This window comes from Aulonocara sp. 'chitande type north' Nkhata Bay, linkage group LG14 (assembly GCF_057382095.1).
Source record: "Aulonocara sp. 'chitande type north' Nkhata Bay isolate Kocher_YH1m ecotype deep benthic linkage group LG14, A_spYH_male_GT1.1, whole genome shotgun sequence".
Taxonomy (NCBI): Eukaryota; Metazoa; Chordata; class Actinopteri; order Cichliformes; family Cichlidae; genus Aulonocara; species Aulonocara sp. 'chitande type north' Nkhata Bay.
In genome coordinates, this window is record NC_141357.1 from 37,352,279 (window position 1) to 37,377,415 (window position 25,137).

At 41.3% G+C, this 25,137-nt stretch overlaps 2 protein-coding genes and 1 non-coding gene across 3 annotated transcripts in view; all 3 read right to left on the reverse strand.

Moving 5' to 3' along the window:
• LOC147315207 (uncharacterized) overlaps window positions 1-17,274 on the reverse strand; it is a 61,101-nt gene extending 43,827 nt beyond the window's left edge. The window contains exons 1-2 of the mRNA XM_086262471.1: window positions 17,029-17,274; window positions 2,025-2,107 (exon numbers count right to left, since the gene is read on the reverse strand). The gene's annotated coding sequence lies outside the window, so the exon portion shown is untranslated. The remainder of the gene's footprint in view (window positions 1-2,024; window positions 2,108-17,028) is intronic.
• Window positions 4,863-5,859, reverse strand: LOC147315208 (luc7-like protein 3). Its single transcript, XM_086260440.1, is given in 1 exon segment — window positions 4,863-5,859. A coding segment is annotated over 1 exon segment (978 nt). The 5' UTR covers window positions 5,841-5,859.
• LOC147315209 (U6atac minor spliceosomal RNA) lies at window positions 14,376-14,503 on the reverse strand. Its single transcript, XR_015124882.1, has one exon. It is a non-coding gene; the product is annotated as a U6atac minor spliceosomal RNA (small nuclear RNA).
• Window positions 17,275-25,137: the final 7,863 nt, after the last annotated feature.

Sequence of the window (25,137 nt, forward strand, 5' to 3'; positions counted from 1 at the left end):
TGAACAGAGTAAGTGGGGTAAAACATTAATTTAAAAAATGAAATTGTTCAAACTGTGAGTGAAAAGGGTCAATAGCTAATAAACCTCAACTCTCAAAAAATTTCTCACCGGTTTGAAATAAAATCCTGGTGCTTGAACTATGAGTGTAGTTCTCTGCAAAGGAAGTCTTCTGAAAGTTTGAACTGTTATTTGACTGTCTGGGGAATGGAGGGATTTATTACATGTGAACATTGAGCTTAAACTGCATTTTAATTACTATGTTTCAATCAGAAGTTAGTTGAATATAAACTAAAAGGTAAATTAATAGTATAGTTGTAAGGTTATGCTAGTGCATTTATGGTGAACGAAAGGTACATCTAAAAGTTAATTTCAAGTATACTTTTATGTACTAAAACAGGGACCAATATAGTCCCAAGAAGCATTTGTTAGTATACTTACTAGGTAACGTATACTTGGGAAATTTACTTGAAGTATACTTCATGATATGAAGTTAAAGTATAATTATTTTTTGTAAAGCCAGCAACTAAGACTGATTTTCTTTCTATATGTGACATTTAGAGTAATGTTTAAAAATTTATTCATTTAGCGGAGTGTTGCTTTTTTCTCTTCTTATTCTTTCTTATACTGGAACTTCATTTGTTTTGTATAAGGTGGTACTTTTTAAGAGACCTCTGCCTATCTACAGTGAACTAGACAAAAGTCTCAGAATATGCTCTGGTGGTCACTTTACACAAGTTAAGGTGTCACATCCATGAAACCTAGACCACTAACCAGCCTCAGTCCTACCTCAGTCTCAAAATTAATAAATTCTGGGACAAGCAGAAACTGTATTTTTAGCAGTGCATTTTGTGGCAGGCCAGACTGCTATTAAATGCACTCTCCTTAAGAACTAATTTCTTTGTAGCACCACTTCGGCTTGGTTCAGGAGAGATGTCCTGGAAATACGTGATAATGTAACATGGTTTTCGCTGGTTGCCAACCACCATTAAATAACAGGAAGAAGAAAATATTGATTTGCTTTTCTCAGTTTACGACGCAATTCAGACTCAAACAAAGCTGCAAAACAGGAGAACAACATGACCATCAACTACAGCGGCTTGCAAAAGTATTCAGCACTGGAATGCACACCTTCATCCTGGGAGCATGGGAAGAGGTCGTACCTTGTTTTATTGTTTTATGGTAGGATAAACGTATCTATATCTGTTTTAGGCTAAGTGCCTTTTGTTTAGATGAACTGTTGGACTTCCAGACCAGCAGGTTTAGGGAAGTCGTTTAGGGAAGTCATTTATGGGGTCACACTCTGACCCCCCCCCACACACACACACAGTAGTCTTTGTTCACATGTATACCTATGTAAGATGTTATATGTTAATGAACCTATGCATATTCATGTAACCACAATAAAAGGAGTGCTACGGGGAATCTGGCTGAGAGTCTGACAGAGGTCAAGTGGGTGGAACGACACTTGGCTCCAGACAGGCCTCCCTCATGCATGAGTAACACAAAGAACTTTGCCTACTTGTGTCTTGCTTTTTGCTGTGTAGTAAATTGTCTTGAACGTTCCAGCGAATAGGTTTATGCTACAAACCTATCACTGTATAAGGGCTTGATTTATACATTTATGAAATTAAACCACATCCCACTTTTAAAGACAGTAGAAGGCGATCTGGCTAGATGGAAATCTTTACCCATATCACTCATGGGAAGGGTTGCTGCTATAAAAATGATGGTCTTGCCAAAATTAAACTATTTATTTTCAATGATCCTAAATAAGCCATCACAAGATTGGTTCAGATCTCTAGACTCGTATATTTCTAAATTCCTTTGGAAAGATAAACCCCCACGTATCAGCTTAAAAACACTACAAAAGACCAAAGGAGGATTAAATCTGCCTAACTTTAATCACTATTTTTTAGCCAACAGGCTTCAGTTCATCTCTAGATGGTTTAAACACACCCTCTTAGATGAACCTTGGATAGATGTAGAACAGGCACTATGTAATAACCTAGAAATTTCAGACCTACCATTTATCAGCTCAAACATCCAACGACATGAATGCTTTAAAAGCATCAGCATCAGCTCTTCTCTGACAGCATGGTGGGAGTTTCTAAAAATGACAGAGTCTTCATTAATCCCATGCAAACGTACACCTATCTGGAACAATCCGGACATATTACAAAACAATAATATGATAAACTTTCCAGATTGGAGTTGCAAAGGAATTAAATACTTGGAACATATATTGGAAGGAACAGACTTTATTTCGTTTGACAGACTAGTTGCACAATATGGGATCAACAAGAAACGATGTTTGGAATATCAACAAATTAAATCCATAGTAAAAAAGAAATTTAATCCCAGTGAAGCTGAATTACAAACACCACCAAGTGTGGTACAATTTTTTTAGTCTAAAACCCCCCAAATTATTGTCTAAAATATACAGAACACTTTGTAAAATAGATGAATCAATATCCCTTCCTATTGCAAAATGGGAAGCAGATTTATCAATCAACTTAGACCCAATCCTTTGGTCTCAGATATGCTTAAAAACCTTTCAATGGATCAGAAATCCCAGTTTGCAATTAATACGATACAAAATATTACACAGAGTGCACTATACTGGTCACAGGATGTTCAAGATGGGCTATACGCCTTCCAACAACTGCTCACACTGCACAGCAAATACACCGGACAATTACATCCACGCTCTTTGGTTCTGTCCACCAGTTCAGAAATTTTGGCGTGAGATATGTGAAGACTTATCAAAGTGTCTGAAATGTAACATTCCAGCCTCCCCTTTAGTATGCTTGCTGGGCAACTTGGATGAAGTCACTGCAGAAATAAACACAGCCCACGTTGTTTTTACGGCCCTATGCATAGCCAAGAAAATGGTCCTCATTAACTGAAAAAATAAAAATAATCTTAATTTTAACCAATATAAAAACCATCTAATAGATCACATTAGTCTTGATACAGCCTCTGCCATCACATTTGATCAATCCCTTTGGGCTCCTTTGATCGGCTTCATCACCTAGTGGGGGTGGGGGGTCATGGTTTGGTCCTGCCTTCACTATTGTGGTTGATATGGGGGTAGGGACGGCCTTAGGGCGTCTGGGGAGTCCCTAGGGACGTTTCCCTAGAGGGACTAACCTGGGGGATGTGGCCATGACCTGGTTAGGGGCTCTGGTGGCTCTTAGATGGTGTTTTCCTTGTGGCTGCATACAGCGGAGATGGGGGAGGGTCTGCGCTGGTGGACGTTGGTTACTGGCCTGGTAGCCTGGCTGCCCCTGGGAGGGTCCGGGATGCGCGTGGAGGTTTGGGGGTCTGGGTGTGCTCCGCCCCCAGTCTGGGGTGCTGGCTGGGCCTTTTGGGCTTGGGTCCTGGCTGTTGTGTCGCCGGAGCTGTACAATATCGTTTAATATTTAGTATCTACTGTTATCTACTGCTAGCTAGTTTATTGTGATGGTGCTGGTTTTTTTATTATGTTGCTCTTTTTTTGTTTGCTTTCTCTTCTGTTTTTTTTCTCCATACCAGGTGTTACGTTCTGGTCCCGGCAAGTAAATAAACGTAACAAATAGTTTGCCCCACTCACTTCCCACCCACGCACAAACCCCAACAACGACACCTTTTTCAAGTATTTAAGCAGCCATTTATTTTCATCGGCAGTGAGCAATGCCAAAACAATAAACAAAACTCCCTATAAAACAATCCCTACTCTTCCCTACACCAAAAATAAAAAGAAGCCAAAACAAAAGACAAGTCACTTACCTAACTATCTAACGAAAAACAGGAGAAAACTTGCTCAACAAAAGAAACCGGCTTCTCACGCCTACTAGGCTGCGGCAGTGACAGTGATATATCAGGTGAACCAACCCGTGATCACTACTTGACAATCTATTTACAATTATTTACAACATAATAGCCATCCCACCCAGATATACTATTTACACTATTTACAACCAAGTAGACATCCCAACCAGATATACACTCAAAACTCTACACTGCACTAACATAGATCATCACACAGGTTCTTGGTCGAGTGGTGGAGGCTCGGGGAGGGCTTCCAGGTGGCTGTCGTTAAGTCCTTAAGTACCGGAGGTGGTCCATCAATTATCCACACAGGATCCACACAGGACAGGCAGAGACTCCACCCGGATACCCAGCAGCCACGCCCAGGTTTCCACCTCCTAGGAGAGAAAAAGGGGAAAGATACCCACAGCCATCCCCCCCGGTGGGAAGCATAACACAACACACACATCACTGGGTCGTAACAGTTCTCCCCCCCAAAAAAATCAAACATCCATCCTTACACAAAGATGTTTGATTCAAGACCGAGAGAGGGCATCAGCCATAACATTCTCTAAGCCCTTTTTCATCCTCCTGCACGAGCACTGCACCCGCCCCCAAAACACTGGCGTCCACCTCTGAATCCTTGGCCCCTCAGGAACCGCCCAGGGACACCAAAAGTCTCCAGATTGCGCTTTCGCTCCTCTGCCCATGTCAGTCTGAGCCCATTATCAGATGAGATGTTGTCAAAGAAAGACTTTGCTTTGTCATAGTAGCACTTTGGACCAAAATGATCCTCCCCTGAACTCAGCTGCAACCCCTCCTTTTCCCTTCCCTCAGAATTCCCATCTTTTAGATTCAGCCTCTCCTGTAACTTCTTCTCAAGCGCCTCCTTAATGAATTGCGCGTTGGAGGAATCAAAATCAAAGTCTGTGTCAAATTTAAGGGTGGGAGATGGAGCATTAGCCACCATCAGCTGGCCTCTTCTGCGGTTCCTGTGCCGTCGAGGTCCTTGTCTTTGTCTAGCAGGTGGCCTGGTTTCAGCATTTTGCTGCTGACTGTCCTGAAAAGTGAATCTACTTGGGTCTGATTGCATGGTGGCTTCAACGTGCCCTCCTATCCCTCTCTCTGTCCCTGTCCCTCTCCCTGTCCCTCTCTCTTTCTCTGTCCCGCTCTCTCTCCCTCTCTCTTTCTCTGTCTCTCTCCCTTTCACGCTCTCGCTCTCTCTCTCGTTCCCTCTCCCTCTCTCGCTCTTTTTCGCGCTCCTTCTCCTTCTCTTCCCCCTCTTTGCGCTTTTTCTCCCTTTCCTCCCTCTCCCGTTCCCGCTCTTCTCGTTCTCTTTTGAGGGCTGGGTTTTCACCCTGAGGGTCTTCAGAGCGACGGTGCAGTTTTTCCTTGAGCTCCTCTACAGTGGATTTGATCTTGGCGTAGCCCATGTGCTGCTTCCCCATCAAGTGGTCGTCCACTCGGGACTGTGCATCGCCCACAATGAGGAAGGCCCCACACACCTCACACACTTCCATCTGTTTCTCCTGGGCAGCAAAGCTCTCGATGGTCGAGGGGGTGGAGCTGAGTAGTTCCCTCTCCTCCTTCAGCTGCTCCACCAGTTTCATCATTCCCTGGGCCTCCTCCACTCGGCCCTCAGAGCCCAGTTCCTCAATCTGCACAACCAGGTCTTCGATCTTCTCTGTTAGAACCTGGACTTTCTCCTCATTCTTTCCTGATGGACCAGGGCCCCCTGCATTCTGCTGAGCCTGGGAAAGCGCAAGCCGGGCATGCCCTCTGCGGATCCGCCGCTCCACTTCTGCCAGGAGTGACTGCAGATAGCGCAAGAAATCTCGCTCATAACCTTCCTTCATGAAGCGAGAGCTTTTCTCATACATTTTTCGAAGATTTTCATCATGGATTTTCTCACACGGACCCAAGTCAGAGCGGGTGTTTGTGAATAACTCAGCAGGGCAGAAGCCACACAAATAGTACCGACAGACGCTCTCGTCGTCCCAGCGTACGTTAGACCGCTTCTCATCAGGGGCCAAGTTTCTATCTCGACCCATCGAGAGCTTTGCTGCCCAGGAGACCGCCACTTGTTAACCTATTTACAATTATTTACATGGCAAGGCTAGAGGTACACGTGAATACTCCAGCCTGCACTACAATAACAACACACACAACTCCGTGATCGAGTCAACGGGGTTCCCCCAAAAGCACTGCCAGGTGTCTGTCATCCGGACGTTAAGTACTGGAGGTGGTCCATCAATTATCCAGTCCGAGGGTAGGTAAAGACTCCACCCGGATACGTAGCAGCCACGCCTAGGTGTCCACCTTCTAGGAGAGGGAGAAAGAAAGAAAAGGGAAAATACCACCAACCATCCTCCGGTGGGATGCACCATACCAACAAACACATCACTGGGTCATAACAGTTTCCCCCACCCAAAAAAAATCAAACATCCAACCCCACACAAAGATGTTTGATTTAAGCCCTAGAGAGGGCATCAGCCATAACGTTCTCTAAGCCCTTTTTATATCGGATCTCAATGTTGAAGTCCTGAAGGAGTAGGGACCAACGCATAAGGCGCTGGTTGCTGTTTTGCATCCGAGATAGAAACTGGAGAGGGTTATGGTCAGAGAACACAATGGTTGGAACAGGACTAGATCCCAGGTACACTTCAAAGTGCTGCAAGGCCAATAGCAAGGCTAAGGCTTCCTTTTCAATCGTGCTGTAATGCAGTTGGTGTTTTAGAAATTTTCTAGAAAAGAAGCAGACTGGGTGGTCAATGCCATTGTCATCCTCCTGCACGAGCACTGCACCTGCCCCCAAAACACTGGCGTCCACCTCAAGCTTGAACGGATGTGTAAAATCAGGGGCGGCCAACACCGGAGCACTACAAAGGAGAGCTTTAGCAGCTTCGAAAGCGAACTGACATTTCTCTGTCCACACAAATGGCGATTTTGGACTGGCAAGACTAGTTAACGGGGCTACTACCTCAGAGAAGTTTTTGCAGAACCCACGGTAATAACCTGCCATGCCCAAAAAACGCCGCAGCTCCCGGCGAGTCTGTGGAACTGGAAAGTCTACTATTGCCTGCACCTTCACAGCAACAGGGAGGACTCTACCTTGTCCTACTTGTTTCCCTAGATAAGTTACAACCGCCTTTCCAAACTCACACTTAGCCAGATTCAGTGTCAGAGAGGCATCATGCAACCGGTCAAATATTTCCCTGAGAATCTTGAGGTGTTCAGTCCAGGTGGAGGAATAAGCCACTATATCATCCAGGTACACTTCGCAATTTACGACTCCCTGTAACACAGTGTTCATCAGTCGTTGAAATGTGGCGGGGGCATTTCTCAACCCGAACGGCATGACGGTATATTGCAAAAAATGATCGGGTGTAACAAAGGCACTGATTTCTGATGCGCGTTGAGTTAAGGGGACCTGCCAGTACCCTTTTAAGAGGTCAAGTTTGGTTACAAAGTTTGCCGAACCCACACGATCGACCAGATCATCCATACGTGGGAGAGGAAACGAATCGGGTTTCGTAACAGCATTTACTTTTCGGAAATCATTACAGAAACGGGGAGTTTGATCGGGTTTTGGAACGAGAAGTGATGGTGAGCTCCAAGAGCTATTACTGGGGAAAGCAAAACCGTGGTCAAGAAGATACTGGACTTCTTGCTGCATAATGGCCCGCTTAGTGGGATTTACCCGGTATGCATGCTGCTTTATGGGCTTATGGTCACCCACATCAATATCATGACTTAATACATGCGTTTGAGTGGGGATATCACCGAAAAGAGCAGAGTAGTTTGTAATGAGCTCACGGACATCAGAATTAGCGGGATCAGACAGGGGCGCCAAATAGGCATCCAAGTCAGCCAAGATTTCAGAGTTCCCAAGACGCGCACCCGAAACAGAGGTGTGCCTGTCATCCAACCCGTCATCGCCGGGACTGTACAAGGGTTGAGAAACGGATACCGACACAATAGGTGACACAACAGGTGCCAAACTAGAGCGGTCACGATCAATGTATTCCTTCAGCATGTTGATGTGACAGACGCGACTTTTCCTCTTACGATCAGGGGTTAACACCACATAATCCGTCTCACTTAGTTTGCGCTCAATGACATACGGACCAGAAAACTTTGCTTGCAGGGAAGAACCAACAACCGGCAAGAAAACCAACATGCGGTCACCTGACTGGAACAACCGTACTACAGACTTCTTATCAAAATGTGTTTTCATTCTAACCTGAGCCTTTGCTAGCATGTCACGAGCCAAAGCACAGGCATTATGTAGCCTCTCCTTAAACAAACTAACATAGTCCAGAATATTTTCTTTCGGCCGATGACTATCTGAGAGAAATTTCTCTTTCAGGAGACGTAACGGACCGCGCACCGTGTGGCCAAAAACCAAATCAGCTGGACTGAACCCCAAAGACTCCTGACATGTCTCCCTGACGGCAAACAACAGTAGTGGCACCCCCTCATCCCACTCACGGCCAGACTCTGTGCAAAATTTGCGAAGCATGTTTTTTAGGGTTTGATGGAACCTTTCTAATGCACCCTGACTCTCCGGGTGGTATGCGCTCGAAGTGTGATGAGTGACACCGAGCTCTGTCATGACCTGGGCAAAGATTTTAGACATAAAGTTTGTGCCCTGATCAGTTTGGATGCGTTTAGGCAACCCGAAAGTGGAAAAAAACTTAACTAATGCTTTCACAATCCCACGGGTTTTTAATGAGCGTAGTGGAATGGCCTCCGGATAACGAGTGGTAATACACATCATGGTAAGTAGGTATTGATTTCCGGACTGTGTTTTAGGAAGAGGACCCACACAATCAACAATGACATGTTCAAAAGGTTCCCCAACAACCGGGATGGGTTGTAGCGGAGCAGCGGGAATCGCCTGATTTGGTTTACCAGCAAGCTGACACGTGTGACACGAGCGGCAGAATCTTACCACATCAGATTTGAGACCAGGCCAAAAGAAATAACGGAGGACACGGTTATATGTTTTTGTGATTCCCAAGTGACCGGACATAATGTGGTCATGTGCCAAGCTTAGGACCTGGGGACGAAGCGACTGCGGAACAACAATCTGCTGCACTCCCTCATGGGTGCAGCCAGAACTGGGAGTCCAGTAGCGCATCAGCACCCCATCCTCAATAAGGTAGGACGCAGATCTCCCACTCTTAGGCTCTGTCACATACGCCCAACAAGATGACAAGCTCTCATCATTTTTTTGGATTTCTATAAGCTTGTCTTTATCTACTGACAGAGTCATAGTCTCCTATCCGGCTGAAGTGATACAGAGACAGGGGTACCTTCACAGGCGGGTCGCAAGCTCAGTGGGTCTGAAGCGCTTAAGAAAAGGTCGCTAAGATCCACCAAGTCACCCTGTTTGCGTGCCTGCGCACGTGTCACAGCACACACAGGAAACAAAGGAACAGCATTTGATGTGGCACAAGCGAAACCACTATTATCTGTAAGTGGTATATCAACTACTTCTGGCGACGGAAAAACTGTGCAGCCAGCTAGATCGTTTCCCAAAATGATGTCAATACCTGCAACCGGTAACTGGGGTCGCACCCCAAGCTTAACCTCACCAGACAAAAACTGAGACGAAAGCTGCACCAAATGTAAAGGAACCCGTATTACACACATCCTAACTCCCCAGGCTAACACATCAGCCCCACAATAGGATTGAGCTGAAAACGGTAAAACCCCCTCACGAATGAGCGACTGTTTCGCACCAGTGTCTCGCAAAATACTGACAGGAGCCCGCCGATCTTCCCCTATCAAGGAAACAAAACCATTTGACACAAATGGCTTAAACTCCTCATCTACTTTATCATTTTCGGGTACCATCACCTCCCCCAAAGGAGGAGGGTTTATCTGTAGAAGGTTTATTGGGGAAGGAGATGCACCCTTCCTGGTCATCCACTTTGGGCTCACATTGTCTGGTAGATAATTAACACGGAAAACATAAACAAAAGTAGACACTAAATATAACATCATTAATCTTTCATTGGTAGTGGGAGGACTAAGGGTAGAAGTTGTGACAAACTTTAAAATATAGTGTATTACAACTTTTCAATGCAAGACCTTGAGTTTGTACTTACACTTTAATTGTCACATGTATTGGCTCACCCTACAAATCAATGAACTCAGTCCACAAAGCAAGATCAGGGTTCTGTGCAAATCAGTCATGTTCCTTCACACCACACATGCTCATCCATGTCCTTGTGGACCCTGCTTTGTACATTGATTTGGTGGTGTGAGGAAGTATTTTGGACAAAGTGTATATAGAGGCAGAAGTGTGGGGCTTGATTTTCTGTTAATTTCAATTCAGTTTATACGGAGCCCCTCTGATGACATGGTCCAAAAAATAAATAAATTGTGGCCACAAAATACTACTTCGTGCCCTCGAAATAGTATAACGTGCCCACGAAATACTTATTTGTGGCCACGAAATACTATTTCGAGGGCACGAAATTGGTATAACGTGCACACGAAATGCTAATTTGTGGGCACGAATTGGGTATAACGTGCCAACGAATTACGCATTTGTGGCAACGAAATAGATAACGTGCACACATCATATTGATACAATTCCTGGACAGCTGCGTAGAGACATAAGCATAAGAGTAGGCTAAACCTATACACCATGGACAGAGACAGTCTGATTGAGTTTGATTTTAGGCTGGGAATGAGCTACAAATGCATTTTGAAAAGCCTGGCAATGCAAGGAACCATTATTACGGAGAGACATTTAAACAGGATATTGAGAGCCCAGTTGCTTTACAGACGTAAGTATGACCTGGACGCCGGGATAGATTTTATTGTCAGCCAACTGCAAGGCCCTGGGAAGGATCCCAGTTATCGGTCAAGTGTTTTGTGCCCACAAATTAGCATTTCGTGAGCACGTTATACCAATTTCGTGCCCACGAAGTAGTATTTTGTGGTACAATTTATTTATTTTTTGGACCATGTCATCAGAGGGGCTCCGTAAGTTTATTTGTATGGTGCCAACAAAATGAATGCCAAGGCACTTTACGGTGTAGGTTTACGCCCTACAAAATATAACTAAGAAAACCCAGATGTTTGTACAAACAATAATGATATTATGTCATATCAATATCATGACAGACATGATATTGATATGACATAATATCATTATTGTTTGTACAAACATCTGAGAAAATACATGGGTTAAATGGTTTAGTAACAAGTGCTTCCAAGTGTTACAAGTGTTTTCAGTTCTTTTCAGTTTGATTTTGGAAATGTGTATTTCTGCAGAGGAAAATCCGAACTGAAATAAAAAGTGGTGTAGGGCACATTAATTATAGTGTGTGTGTATATATTGGAACCCTCCAGTCTCTTACAGGATGTTAATGTTTCCTGATATTACGTATATTACAACGTGTTAAACAGTAAATGACCGCCTGTAGGAACACGGTATCCTCTAACAGAGATGGATGTTTTTGGTACTGATAATGCGTGATAACGGTAAGTTACTGGTAAATATATTGCAGTTTATTACTTTGAAGCAGGCTTACAGTGACATAGTGTGAATAAAGGGTAGTATACAAATTTCTTAATCACAGTATGATGTTACTTTGTTGACGTAATTTACGACAAAAGGCTAATCTAAAGAAGGGCATCAAAAAAGCCAAACACTATTACAAAAAGAAGGTAGAAGAACACTTCTCCAACTCCAACCCCCGACGCATGTGGCAAGGACTCCAGACCATTACTGACTACAGGACCACCATCACAGCACAGAAACAGCTTTAGTGAAGGTTACAAATGATCTTCTTATGGCCTCTGACAGTGGACTCATCTCTGTGCTTGTCCTGCTAGACCTCAGTGCAGCGTTCGATACTGTCGACCATAATATCCTATTAGAGCGATTAGAACATGCTGTAGGTATTACAGGTACTGCACTGCAGTGGTTTGTATCATATCTATCTAATAGACTCCAATTTGTTCATGTAAATGGAGAGTCCTCTTCACACACTGAGGTTAATTATGGAGTTCCACAGGGTTCAGTGCTAGGACCAATTCTGTTTACATTATACATGCTTCCCTTAGGCAGCATCATTAGAAGACATAGCATACATTTTCACTGCTATGCTGATGACACCCAGCTCTATCTGTCCATGAAGCCAGATAACACAAACCAATTAGTTAAACTGCAGCAATGTCTTAAAGACATAAAGACCTGGATGGCCGCTAACTTTCTGCTTCTTAATTCAGATAAAACTGAGGTTATTGTACTCGGCCCTGAAAAGCCTAGAAATATGGTATCTAACCAGATTCTTCCTCTGGATGGCATTACCTTGGCCTCCAGTAACGCTGTGAGGAACCTTGGAGTCATTTTTGACCAGGACATGTCCTTCAACGCACATATTAAACAAATATGTAAGACTGCTTTCTTCCATTTGTGCAACATCTCTAAAGTTAGAAATATCCTGTCTCAGAGTGACGCTGAAAAACTAGTTCATGCATTTATTACTTCCAGGCTGGACGACTGTAATTCATTATTATCAGGATGTCCAAAAAACTCACTGAAAAGCCTTCAGCTAATCCAAAATGCTGCAGCAAGAGTCCTGACAGGGACTAGAAAGAGAGAGCAGATTTCTCCTGTTTTGGCTTCCCTTCATTGGCTTCCTGTTAAATCCAGAATTGAATTCAAACTCCTGCTCCTCACATACAAGGTCTTAAATAATCAGGCCCCATCTTACCTTAATGACCTTGTAGTACCATATCACCCTATTAGAGCACTTGGCTCTCGCTCTGCAGGCCTACTTGTTGTTCCTAGAGTATTTAAAAGTAGAATGGGAGGCAGAGCCTTCAGTTTTCAGGCCCCTCTTCTGTGGAACCAGCTTCCAGTTTGGATTCAGGAGACAGACACTATCTCTACTTTCAAGATTAGGCTTAAAACTTTCCTTTTTGCTAAAGCATATAGTTAGGGCTGGACCAGGTGACCCTGAATCCTCCCTTAGTTATGCTGCAATAGACGTAGGCTGCCGGGGATTCCCATGATGCATTGAGTTTTTCCTTTCCAGTCACCTTTTTCACTCACTATGTGTTAATAGACCTCCCTGCATTGAATCATATCTGTTATTAACCTCTGTCTCTCTTCCACAGCATGTCTTTATCCTGTCTTCCTTCTCTCACCCCAACCGGTCGCAGCAGATGGCCCCGCCCCTCCCTGAGCCTGGTTCTGCCGGAGGTTTCTTCCTGTTAAAAGGGAGTTTTTCCTTCCCACTGTTGCCAAAGTGCTGCTCATAGGGGGTCATATGATTGTTGGGTTTTTCTCTGTATCTATGAAGCGCCTTGAGGCGACTTTTGTTGTGATTTGGCGCTATATAAATAAAATTGAATTGAATTGAATTGAATTGAATCTACAGGAAGCGGTGTCTGAAAAGGGCTGGGAAAATCATCAAAGACCCCAGTCACCCATCACATGGACTCTTCACCCTCCTGCCCTCTGGGAGGCGCCACAGGAGCCTCCGGACTAAGACCACCAGGTACCGGAACAGCTTCTTCCCCACAGCTGTCAGACTCCTGAACTCTGCCTCCTGACATCTGACCCACGTTAACACATGGACTGAACATACACACACACACACAATGGACAACTGTACCCTCAAACACACAATAATAACATGGACTGAACCACCACTCACAACCACTAGCACTTTATATAGCCTCTGTAGAAATTATCTACACCCTCACTTATCTTAACTGCACTACTGTATAGCTCTGTGTAAATAATCATTCTGTACATTCGATAATTTTTAATCCTACAACTGTTTACAACTTGCATAGTTCCCATTTCTGTATAGCTGTATCTCCGATTTCTGTAAAGTTATTTATTTCATATTCTGTATAGTTTTTCATATTTATATCCTGTTCATAGCCTGCACATAGCTTGTACTCACTACAGCCTGTACATACTTATAGTTATAGAATATTCACAACATACTTCATACCATGTACATTATAACTAATATATATTGTAATATATCTATATCACTAAAGCACATCTGGATGGATGCAAACTGCATTTCGTTGCCCTGTACCTGTGCATGTGCAATGACAATAAAGTTGAATTCTATTCTAATTCTATTCTATTCTATTCTATTCTAAATTCAAATTCAAATTTTATTTGTCACGTACACAGTCATACACAGTACGATATGTAGTGAAATGCTTGGACAACTGCTCGTGACCTAAAGAAAACAAAAAAGGAAAAGGCTATGAATAAGATAGGAAATAAATATGAAAAATTAAAAAGGGTAAATTTAACTAGGAAGGAATAAAATATAAATTAAGGTTAAAAATGAAATAACTGTACAACACAAATTAGAATGAAGGGTAAATTTAACTGGGAAAGAATAAGATAAAATATATAAATTAAAGTTGAAAATAAAATAACTGTACAACAAAATACACAATATAGAACTATATAAGAATGTATAAAGAAATATAAATAAATATATACACAATAACAGCAGCTGTACAAGTATTAACTGGAAATGAAGAATGTAGTGACCAGTGTTGTGCAATCCACATTATGTCTTGTAAAAACATGGTTAGAGATGCCACGAAGTAGGTGGCAATGCCTTAACCATATGTGTGCTGCAGGCCACTAGGGCCAATTCCATCCTTGTCAAGGGGAGTGCTAACCTTCTCTCCTTTCATACAACACCTATTCTATTCTATTCTATTCTATTCTATTCTATTCTATTCTATAACTGTATCTCACTGTCGCCATAAAAGAGGCTACAGTGCTTTACCATAATTTGTCCAAGAGTATTATACACAGCAGCAAAAAAATCATCTTGCAGAACTACAAGTTACCGTAACGGCAATAGTGGCGCCAGTATGTTACCGTAAAGTGGAGACGAAAAGTCTTAACAGTGTGGCTGTGTCATACAATAGTAATTTCAACCAAAGACTGAAGGCTTCTCAAATCTTCCATTGTGCTGTGTATATATGTCTGTATATGTCACATTATTACTTCTTTTTGGTGTATCACACACCTTGAGCTTAAAGACAGAGAAGTGAATGCTTTACCCTAGTATAATTAGGGAGCAAAGGTGGACTCATGTTTACTAAACTCTCAGGCTAGGTTAACAGTAATTGTAGGCCATTACTGGTAACAGTAGGCCTAGCTATAGGTTTGCTTAATAATAGTACAACCATTAAACATCTTTAAAATACAGAAATAGATGACCTCCACAGAGTTTCATATTTTTCCCAGCAGAACTCGCTCAGGATGCTTGATTTTATTATCCATCCATCCATCCATCCATCCATCTTCATCCGCTTTGTCCGGGGCCGGGTCACGGGGGCAGCAGCCTAAGCAAAGAGGCCCAGACCTCCCTCTCCCCAGCCACCTCCTCCAGCTTATCCGGGGGAATACCAAGGCGTTCCCAGGCCAGCCGAGAGATATAATCTCTCCAGCGTGTCCTGGGTCTGCCCCGGGGCCTCTATTATATTTAGATTAAACCATTTTGTAAATGTATTTTGGAATGTGCATAAGGGTCTTTGAAATAGTGTCTTTGAAATAGAAGACAAATAAAACAAATCTTTCAAAAGCTTGTTTGAAACTAAAAATTCTGTTGTAAAATTTAAAGGTCAAATAAGAAAAACTGAAATCATATATGTTAGGTATTTTAGTACCATGGGAGCATTTACTGGATATTGTTTTATAGTGACATTATACAGGAAAACTCTGTCATTCAATAAGGCCCCTTTGTTTTAGTTATTTTTCTCTTTGACCCAAGAATTGATGTGTGAGAATCACAGGCTGGTACAAGGTTGAAATACCACAGAGATCACTCCCTCAGCTACATTAGTTTCTAAATCTCTTAGGAGACGCCTGTTGAAGGCCAAATGGTTTGTTTCAGAATTCACTAATGAAAGAACTCTTTATTTCGTGCCTTGAAAATATGTCGCTGAGATAATCAGAATTGTAGCTGAACTGATAAACTATACAAAGGGTGCTTCTTCACCCAAGGGCAGGAAGACGCTCCCTTATCTTGGTCTGTACTGGTTTAAACTGAGAATCTGCTGACTCATGAATTTTTCCCTCTGTATTAACTGTTGTACTTGAGAATAAAGTTGAGTCGATTTGGGAAGACAACCTGAAGCAGTCTCTGTTTTCTTGTTCTCCCAAGCTGCTCCCGAGCTCGTACTAACACGCTGAATGACATGCTTGAATGTTACTTGAGAATATATTTGACTGTGTTACAGATTAAGGGACAATCTCTGCTGATAGGTGAAGGTACAATCTCTGCTGATAGACGCCCACGCCTCGGAGGAAGCCGATCCACGGATTAGGCCCTGGAAGCCGTTTCCTTCAATATATTTATACCCGTTTATTTATACATCAAAGAGGGAAATTAATCCAGCATAACATTCAACCTCTAAAATGAATTTTTCTGTTCTGGACTAAATGTAAATAACTATGAATTTTCATATAAATCGTAAAAAAAGCGATTGTTTTGCGGGGTTTTTTTTGTTAAACGGTAAGTTTGAAAATTCATGGATAGGAACAATAATTATCTTGCAATACTTAAATGAGATTTCCATCAAACAGCCTGTACATGCTGATGGATTAACCATTACAGAAAATTTTAAAAATGATTTTGTTATTAATTGTTAATGTAGGTAGCTGTGGCAAAGATTTTCTTTGAATGGTGATCTAATTAATTTGTTAAGCGCCGTATACAACCTTCTCAAAGAATTTTTGAAAGTTAGCTGTAAATAATTAATTTTACTGTTATCAGTGCAATATATTGTCATGAAAAGTGTTCCTAAGTCAGTGCAAGAGCTCTACAAATGCCCGTGCACTTGTACAGGTGCAGCTACAACTGCCACCAGCGGATGTATCTCTCAGTTGCTGATAAAGGTGACAAGACAATAAAACCATAAAGCGAATATTAAAGACACCGAAAACGGCAAAGTTAATTGACCTAAGAACAGAAGGAAAGGCAGTTTTTTGTGCTCTTTATTTCTTATTAGTTTGTGAGGTTACTCAAAAAGTATCATACTGAACTTGTCCACCATTCAGCAAAAGAATTAATAGAAAAATATGTGCCTGGCGCAACTACATCCTCGGTCTAACTACATGAATTATTCAAAAGAGTATTAAACCCTACATGCAGATATGGGCAGTCATAATAAACAAATAATACTGCTTACTAAAATAATGAAGACTTTACTTACTTTTGTAATGCAGATTATTTAAAATCCAATGATAAAATCCACCTGTTCAGCAGGTGAAGCATGAAACATTTATCAGAAGTAAACGAATCACACTCAGACTCCGCAGATTCCGTCAGAGCTGCTGCCGCCGGTTTAGCGCATAAGTTGTTTTTTTTGTTTTGTTTTGTTTTGTTTTGTTTGAAAGAAAAATCGATTCCTGTTCTTTTGTAGTAGAAGTGTCTTTCCTTGGGAGGAAGTGCAAGTCAGCTAGGCTGCATACAGGAGAAGGAGGAGGAGGAAGTCCAATTGGCTGCTGATTTAACCTTTAGGCGGAAAATGAATCAATCAATGAATTATTTATTTTTCCTAAATAAAAACATGCATTATTATTTTTTATAGGTTTTTAATACATTTATTTTATTTATTTATTTTTTTACATTTAATTTAGCCTAATGTCGGACTCACACAAAAAGTCGTCACTGCACAGATAATGTTCTGTTAATGATCTACTAACCTTGCGGACATTTTAACAGTGACGCAGCCGCTGAGTTGGGCGGTATGCTAACCAAATAAAACAATATAACCGCAGCTTTTACGGATGTGTTTCTCTCTGAAAACAACGCCGCAATTCAGATAAATAAAAGTGAGATGAATAATAATCAATATGCCTTAAGGTAGGGCAGACATTTCTGTTAGAAATTGCTGTTGAATGTGAGGTTCTGCAGATTGCCACAGTCTTTCTCTGAATAAAATGTAATAAGGCAGGTAGCATGGTAGCATCCAGGGGAGAGTCACGCAATGAACTTGAATGGTGTGCAGAAAAACAGAAAACGTAAATTACCGTTCGACTCACTCACGCCTGTGGTAATGAAGTTCATGTTACTTTGTAACAACTTCTTTAAAAAATATACCGCACCTCTTTCTTTCAGGAGGTTGTAGGCACAGTCCATATTTCATATCTCCATAAATGCAAACATGACTGAGTCTAGTTGATAGCTGATAGCCTAATTTACACTGGTTTGTATATTGTGACCAGGAGATATTTTATTTTGTATTCTTATGATCACAGTTATAATCAGAAGTATCAATCATTAATCATTTACCATTGTTGAACCAGTTGACAGAATAATCTTTGAACCATATCTATGTTAACATTAATCTACACAGATTATCAGTACTTTAATCAGTCTATTGTTGTTCTGTACTATTCATGTTATTTGCTTAAAGCTGTTTCACAGTTCTGTAACCACTCAGAAGCCTGTGGGTCCTGCTGGACCCTGCCTTAGTTCTATGTTCAGTTCTGCACGTACACAGGCCTTTAAAGTACATGCACGCTCTTATATAACACATGCATGTGTACACACACACTTAGTAAGAATAGGAGGGTCGTCTGAGGACAGTTTTCTGATAGATATACTTTCACAAAAGGCACGAATGTAATACACACTTGTTTTTCTCTAAAAAATGTTTTTGGTATATCTGTTAATTTGTCCTGGGGAGACTCCGCTCTTCCTGTTTTACTAATTTGAGACACCTGAGAGGTGACAGCCGGGGTGATTTGAAGAGAGTGCTAGGAGACGCAGGAAGAAGGCATTGGTGCAGGTTGGTGTGCAGTACGTGGCGAGGGCATATGACGGCCAGTGCTTGAGAGTCAGAGTGAGCTGTGCTGCTGTTGGCTGGATGCCAGAGGATGCTATGGTGGGGAATTAGTTGGCAGCGGACAGCGCTCTACTTCCCACGGCGAGACCATAGTGCTGGCGTGATACAGAAAAGCGGCGGGCAGAGTTAGGAGCTCTGCCCATCCGGGGTAAGTCCCGCGACATATCGTGCTGCAGTAACCCGGCTCACTAGAAAGAACGGTGACTGTCGCTGCCCCTCTCTCTTCTAGTATTCTGGAGTGGAGAGACAGAGGTGACGGCTGGTGACGCCGCCGGGCTTTTCCTTGCCCCACTCCGATTTCCTGGATTTTAACGTTGTGGCGGACCCCACCGGACTTTTAATGCTTACGTTTGATTAGTTTTTATTGTGTGTTCTCTCTGAGCAGGGTTGTTTTAATTCCTTTTAAATTTTTAACTGTTTTTGTATAATAAATTATATTTTAGTGATACAGCTTTTATATTGTTTATTCCCTTGGCTGCTCTGCTGCTCCGTCCGTTTTTTTTTTTTTTGGAGGGTTTCCCTCTTTAAAATACACCTGTTAATCCACGTTACATTTCTGGTGTTGTCGACATTAGATGCAGAGTTAAGAGCAGTTGGGGTAGTCAGGGGAATAGCAAATATGATGATGCCTGTATATCCCGGAGCCCCATGGCTGCCGAAATTTAAAGGGCCTGATCAGGATGTGCAATATCAGGATTGGAAGGAGCAGATGCAGGGGCTACTGGGATCGCAGGACTTGCCTGAAGTGAGGAAAGTTGCTATTGTGTTGGGAGCGCTAGCAGGTGAGGCTAAACGTCAGGTCAGTGTTCTCGAAACCAGTGAAAGAGACCAAGTACAAAAAAATCTTTTCTCTTTTAGATTCTTTATATGGTGAGTGTCCCCACCCGTTTTAAGGTCACAGTTTTTTAGTTGCACTCAGAAACCAAGTGAAACAGTATCTTCATTTGCGGTTGAGAGAATTATACTGTAGGTTGCAAAAGCATGATCCAGATAATGTTCCCTCTGATGCAGCCCTGCGAGATCAATTGTTTAATTTTTGTATAATAAATTATATTTTAGTGATACAGTTTTTATATCGTTTATTCCTTAAGCTGCTCCACTGCTCCGTCCGTTTTTTAATTTTTTGGAGGGTTTCCCTCTTTAAAATACACCTGTTAATCCACGTTACACATTCATCTTTTAAAGATATGGAATTTGAGTCCATACAAACTGTATATTTATTTTTATAATCACAATGGCACTCAGTATACTGATTGAAAAACTGACCAGTATTCAGGTTTTTTAATTGTTGCTGTGTGTGTCCATTGAAGTGTAGATACATATCCTGTGCCATGGCAGTCCTTTAAACATGGAAACTGATCTACTATTGATGACGCCAAAAATGACTTTATTCCTGAAGTTAGGCAGCAAGCAAAAACAGTTGCATTTAATAAAATTGGATAAACAAAAACTTTACTTTTCTGTATATTTCTTGTAAAATAAACAAATACAAAGAACAGAAGCTTTGGCAAAATAAAAAAAATCAAACATTTTTGACTGATCCTCTTTGTTTTCATCACCCTGGCGCACACATTTAAGAGCTGCCACTGGAGTCGTTTTACTTGGGCCAGCACAGCGCACAGCACAGCGCAGTGTCCCTGATGTTCTGCCACACAGTGGTAATATCTACCGATCATCAGTGTTACAACAGAGGCTTAACCATAACACTGCACTTACATGTGTCCTTCTTTAAATATAGGATTTATTTTACAGGGTAATAAAAAATTGATTTCGGTTTAGAATTAATTTACTTATACAATCACATAACACTATATTCTAAAATAAGTGCACACATTTTAGTTTCCACTGTTATGCATGTGTGATTTAATCTTTCTTTGTTTTCTGAGTTACCTCAGTGGCAGCTGCTGCCAGTCCCTTGGTTGATGAGCTAAAAGGGGCAGAGCAAGTGTAACATATGTGTTAAATACTTGTGAATTTCACCCAAAACACTTTCTTTTTTTGGATTAAATATGTCATTTTTGCATCTCACTCTCCTACCTGTGTGATCCGAGTCTGTGTGCGTTCATGTGCATGTGTGCGCTGCGTGGTGACGTAGGCGCGTGCATGTGTGCCCCGGTCAGTGACTGTAGAAAACATGGATGACGCGACAGCCCTTCTTCCAATTGTACAAAAATAAAGCTAAATATCCCGCTTGTGGAGGCTGCCATTTGGCGTTTTTGAAAACAGAGTCTATGCGGTAGTGACTTGAGAGTAGTGACAGAAGTCCTAGACTAGGCCAACGTAGTAAAACCATACCGGGGTAGAAAAACACACAATAATAATGGATTGGATTTATATAGCGCTTTTCAAGGCACCCAAAGCGCTTTACAATACCACTATTCATTCACACACTGGTGGAGGTAGCTACAGTTGTAGCCACAACTGCCCTGGGGCAGACTGACAGAAGCGAGGCTGCCATATCGCGCCATCGGCCCCTCTGGCCAACACCAGTAGGCGGGAGGGTAAAGTGTCTTGCCCAAGGACACAACGACCAGGACAGAGAGCTCAAGGATCGAACCGGCGACCTTCCGGTTACAGATACGCTTCCCAACCCCCTGAGCCACGGTCGCCTCTAAATGCTATCAATCAATAATTGGACTCCCGACATCTTGGACCTCAAGATTATTTGAAGCACTTTGGGATCATCTTGACAGAGATCAGAATATAAGGCAGCAAACATCCAAATTAGAGCTTTGGAATATCTTTCAAAAAGCCTGACGAATTATTCTTTGAGACTACTTAAAAAAAAAAAGATAAATACTGACTTTCAAGCTCACCAAAATTATACAAAGTGTTCTTGTTTTGTCTTATATTTTGTTTTTCCATGTTTTAGGATACACAGCACATAGTTTCCATTTTCAAAATAAAACATGAAAATACACACACATACCTGGTGACTTTCTGGGGGAGTATGAGCTCATCTATATCATGTAGAGCCACATATTTGGACTGGTACATGTATCTGTAAAGGCAGTCATTAAGAGCCGGAATCTGACCAAAGTAGTGGAGTTCACCGGGACCAAGTGAAGGCTGCCAGTAACGAGACACTTTTAAATATCTAGACAGAGACCAAGGAATCACCTCCAATAAATCTGAGAAAAGATATTTGAAGCGGTTCAATGCCAGTAATTAAAGCTGCATATTACAACTACTACAACTCCAGCCACAAACTGAAATCATTGAACTGGTGAAACACATTCTGCATCTTTTAGGTGAAGCAGATACATGAAAACCAAAAAAATGACCTGGTTTCTTTTGTCTCATTAAGAAGAAGAGGGTAACATGAGCAGCAACAGTGGCATGACTGAAAAAGTCCTTAATAAAACAATTTAGTATTTTTTGACTTGATTTAAAAAAGGACTTCAACATAATCCAAGAATTTATGCATTTTCCATGAAGGTTTCATTATTAGAACTGAACTGCTTGATTAAGTTAAAGACTCTATTGTAGATAAATCCACAGAGAAGTATCAGTTCTTTTAGGTACTTAGTTTGGCTCAATCTTAATGTTTCCAGTAAGTGCCAGTTTCTTTCAAAACCTTCAGAGGAACACATTACACACAAATATAAATTCAGTTTATAACCATGCATTATAAGCATTAGAAATATATTTCCTGTGAGAACTCATGCCGTCTTAATACTGAGGCCACAAAACAGCTCCACATGACCTGGTCTCTGTACTACACAGCAAATTCAAAATACACAGGGTAATAACTTTTTCTTGTCTAGACTCACTTGCACTAACAGTGGAAATCAGACTTTGTGGTCAGAAAAGGTTGGAGACATGGGAGAATCTGAAATATGTGCTTATCATCAACACACCTAGTTCTGAGGAAATTTTGGCAACTTCACTCAGTGTTCACTGTGTGAAAATGTCTTTAGCTGGTGATGTGAGGTCATTAGGAAAGACACACTCAGACAGAAAACTATACCATACTCCACCTTTTTGTGTGTAGTAGTCCAGTATTCGTTGTGTTTCAGGACTGCAGCTGGTTTTATAGACAACCACTCTGTTCACTCCCAGTAACTGCAGCATCTCAAGACTCTGTACCAGCTACAATCCAACACAGATATTTGAGAAGGTTCAGACAACTGTAAGTATTAATATGCAAGGCAGGCAGAAAAGTCTTGCTTATCATTATTATAACTGTAAGGAATACTGGGGAAAAGATACATTTTCTGTTTTTATTTCTTCCTGTCTTAGTCTGCATACTTTAGAAAACAAGTTTCAAAAATCTATTTTCTTCTGTCTTCTGAAAGCAAGAAAGCAAATGTCACTGTACCTGCAGCATGTTGGTAAAATCAAACATGGTGGAGATGCAGACGGTGAAGTTGTAAGGAAAAGATTCTGTCTTCTCCTGCTGGTTCTTCACCTCTAAAAACTCTTGGTTGGGATCATCTTAAGAGACCACACAAACATACACTTTTACCATTTCAATTTTGCTAAATGAACTCCAACACTTTTTGGGTTAGATTATGTTAAAATTATGAAACTAAAGAATTTGAGTTCGTGCACATTGTGAAACAAGAATCGAAATATTTGTGTCACAATGATTTCTATAAAAGCATTTTGTTTATGGGGATAATGCGACAAATCTTTTGTGCGTGCTATTAATGATCAATGGTAATTGAAGAGGAAGCTTGAACCCTGGCTCAGGACATTTTCATGACAAGTGACAGCGCAGACATCTGCTAATGAGAGAACATGTTTTATCATCATAAAGACTGTGATATGAAGCATCGTTACAGTGTCACTTCAGTAATGTTGACTCATGTTTTTAATAGGTGACTTTAAAACACTAAACTCTAATTTCTGTGGTTATTTTAGGTTTACAGAATATAACATGTGGTAAGACGACGAGTTTTACTTCTCATGTTATGTGTATCTATTTATCATGTATGCTACTTTGCTCTGTGGACTGTAAAAAGTTTCACTGTGTTCATGAAATAAACCAGACTTTCACTGTCTGCATCTTTTACTGTTTTTTCTGCATTTGTTCACTCCAAGTTTGACAAACCTACAGACATCCAGAGTTAACTCACTAACAATGTGGAGCAGTCTCAGTGTATTTAGCTATTTTTTCCCTGAACACAACCAACTGAGAGAAACGCTTGTAGTCCTCACTTTGGTCATTTTGAATGCTGAAGGAGATTTGTTCCATAGACACCTTATACTAGTGTTTCCTGCACTTAATCCATCACTACTATGTTCCATTTAAATCCAGATTCCTTTTATAGTTTGCAGTGAAATTTGTTAAACCGTTGCTTAATGGGACAGAAGTACAAGTCGCTCTTTACTAACACATTTGTAGATGAGTTTATTGCTGAACAACACAGCTAGTCTCACACACTCTTTAGGTTTTTCAAGTTTTGTGTGTAATGGTTTAGTCTATCAAACCTTACCGTTTTCTCCCCAGTATCACAACAGTATGACTCACAAAGTACAGATCAGTAAACAACCTATGATTCTAAAGCCAGAACAGAAAGATACAGTTGGAAGATGAATGATTGCGCTTTTATGACGCACACACAGAGGATCCCCAACTCCCTCATATAATTTTGTACCTCACTAACGCGTACACTAGATGGCACTGCCTCCCTACATCTCATCCAATAAGTCTCTCCATTTCACTTTTGCAGACTTGAATGTGGAAATTAAGTATCTGCTGACAGCTGCCCTTTCTTCATTTTAAAACGCTACCAACAAAGATAACCATGGAAACCTTGAGATATATGATTTGTAATTCAGGACATTTTCTTTGTCTCGTGAATGCTGTTGTAGCTTTGAGTTTAAGAATAGTAAATGAATCCTAATTCCCGATTTCAAGCTCAGTATGTTTACCACACTATAGGTACAGGTTTGATATTTGTTGGCTAAAATGATTTGTATTAAAATGCATTCACCAAAATATCTGTACTGGTTAGTAATGCCTACAGATACTGGCAGCAGGGATTAGAAAAAAAATCGAAATAAAAATTTAGATAATGTAATGAAAAGTGCAGTAGTAGAAACTGAAGGCATTTCTTAACCTCCTAACATCTTGAAAAATGCAAGAGGACCTGTAGAGGGAGCTGCCAAAACACTCTTCTAGCTTAATGTTGTGTGTTGAGTTTATGTCTACGGGTAGAAATGAGCACTTGCTTCGAAGATGTTCACTTAGTCGTCATTTATTAGGCACATACAGCTAAAATTAATAGAATCCTACTAAAGATGTTGTTTGTGATGCATTTAAACTATTGAGTACTTGAGGAGGCTGTTCCAAAGTTTCCAATGTGCAACTTAATAAAAACTGGACAGTCCTGTAACTCTGAATCTTGGGGCCACTTAAAGCTGTTGGCCCACTGACCAGAGTGTGCCAGGTCTAACGGATAACCCGGGGCCAGCATTCAAGCATTTCTAAGTAAGCAGTAAAACTTTGCTTCTTCTCTGTGG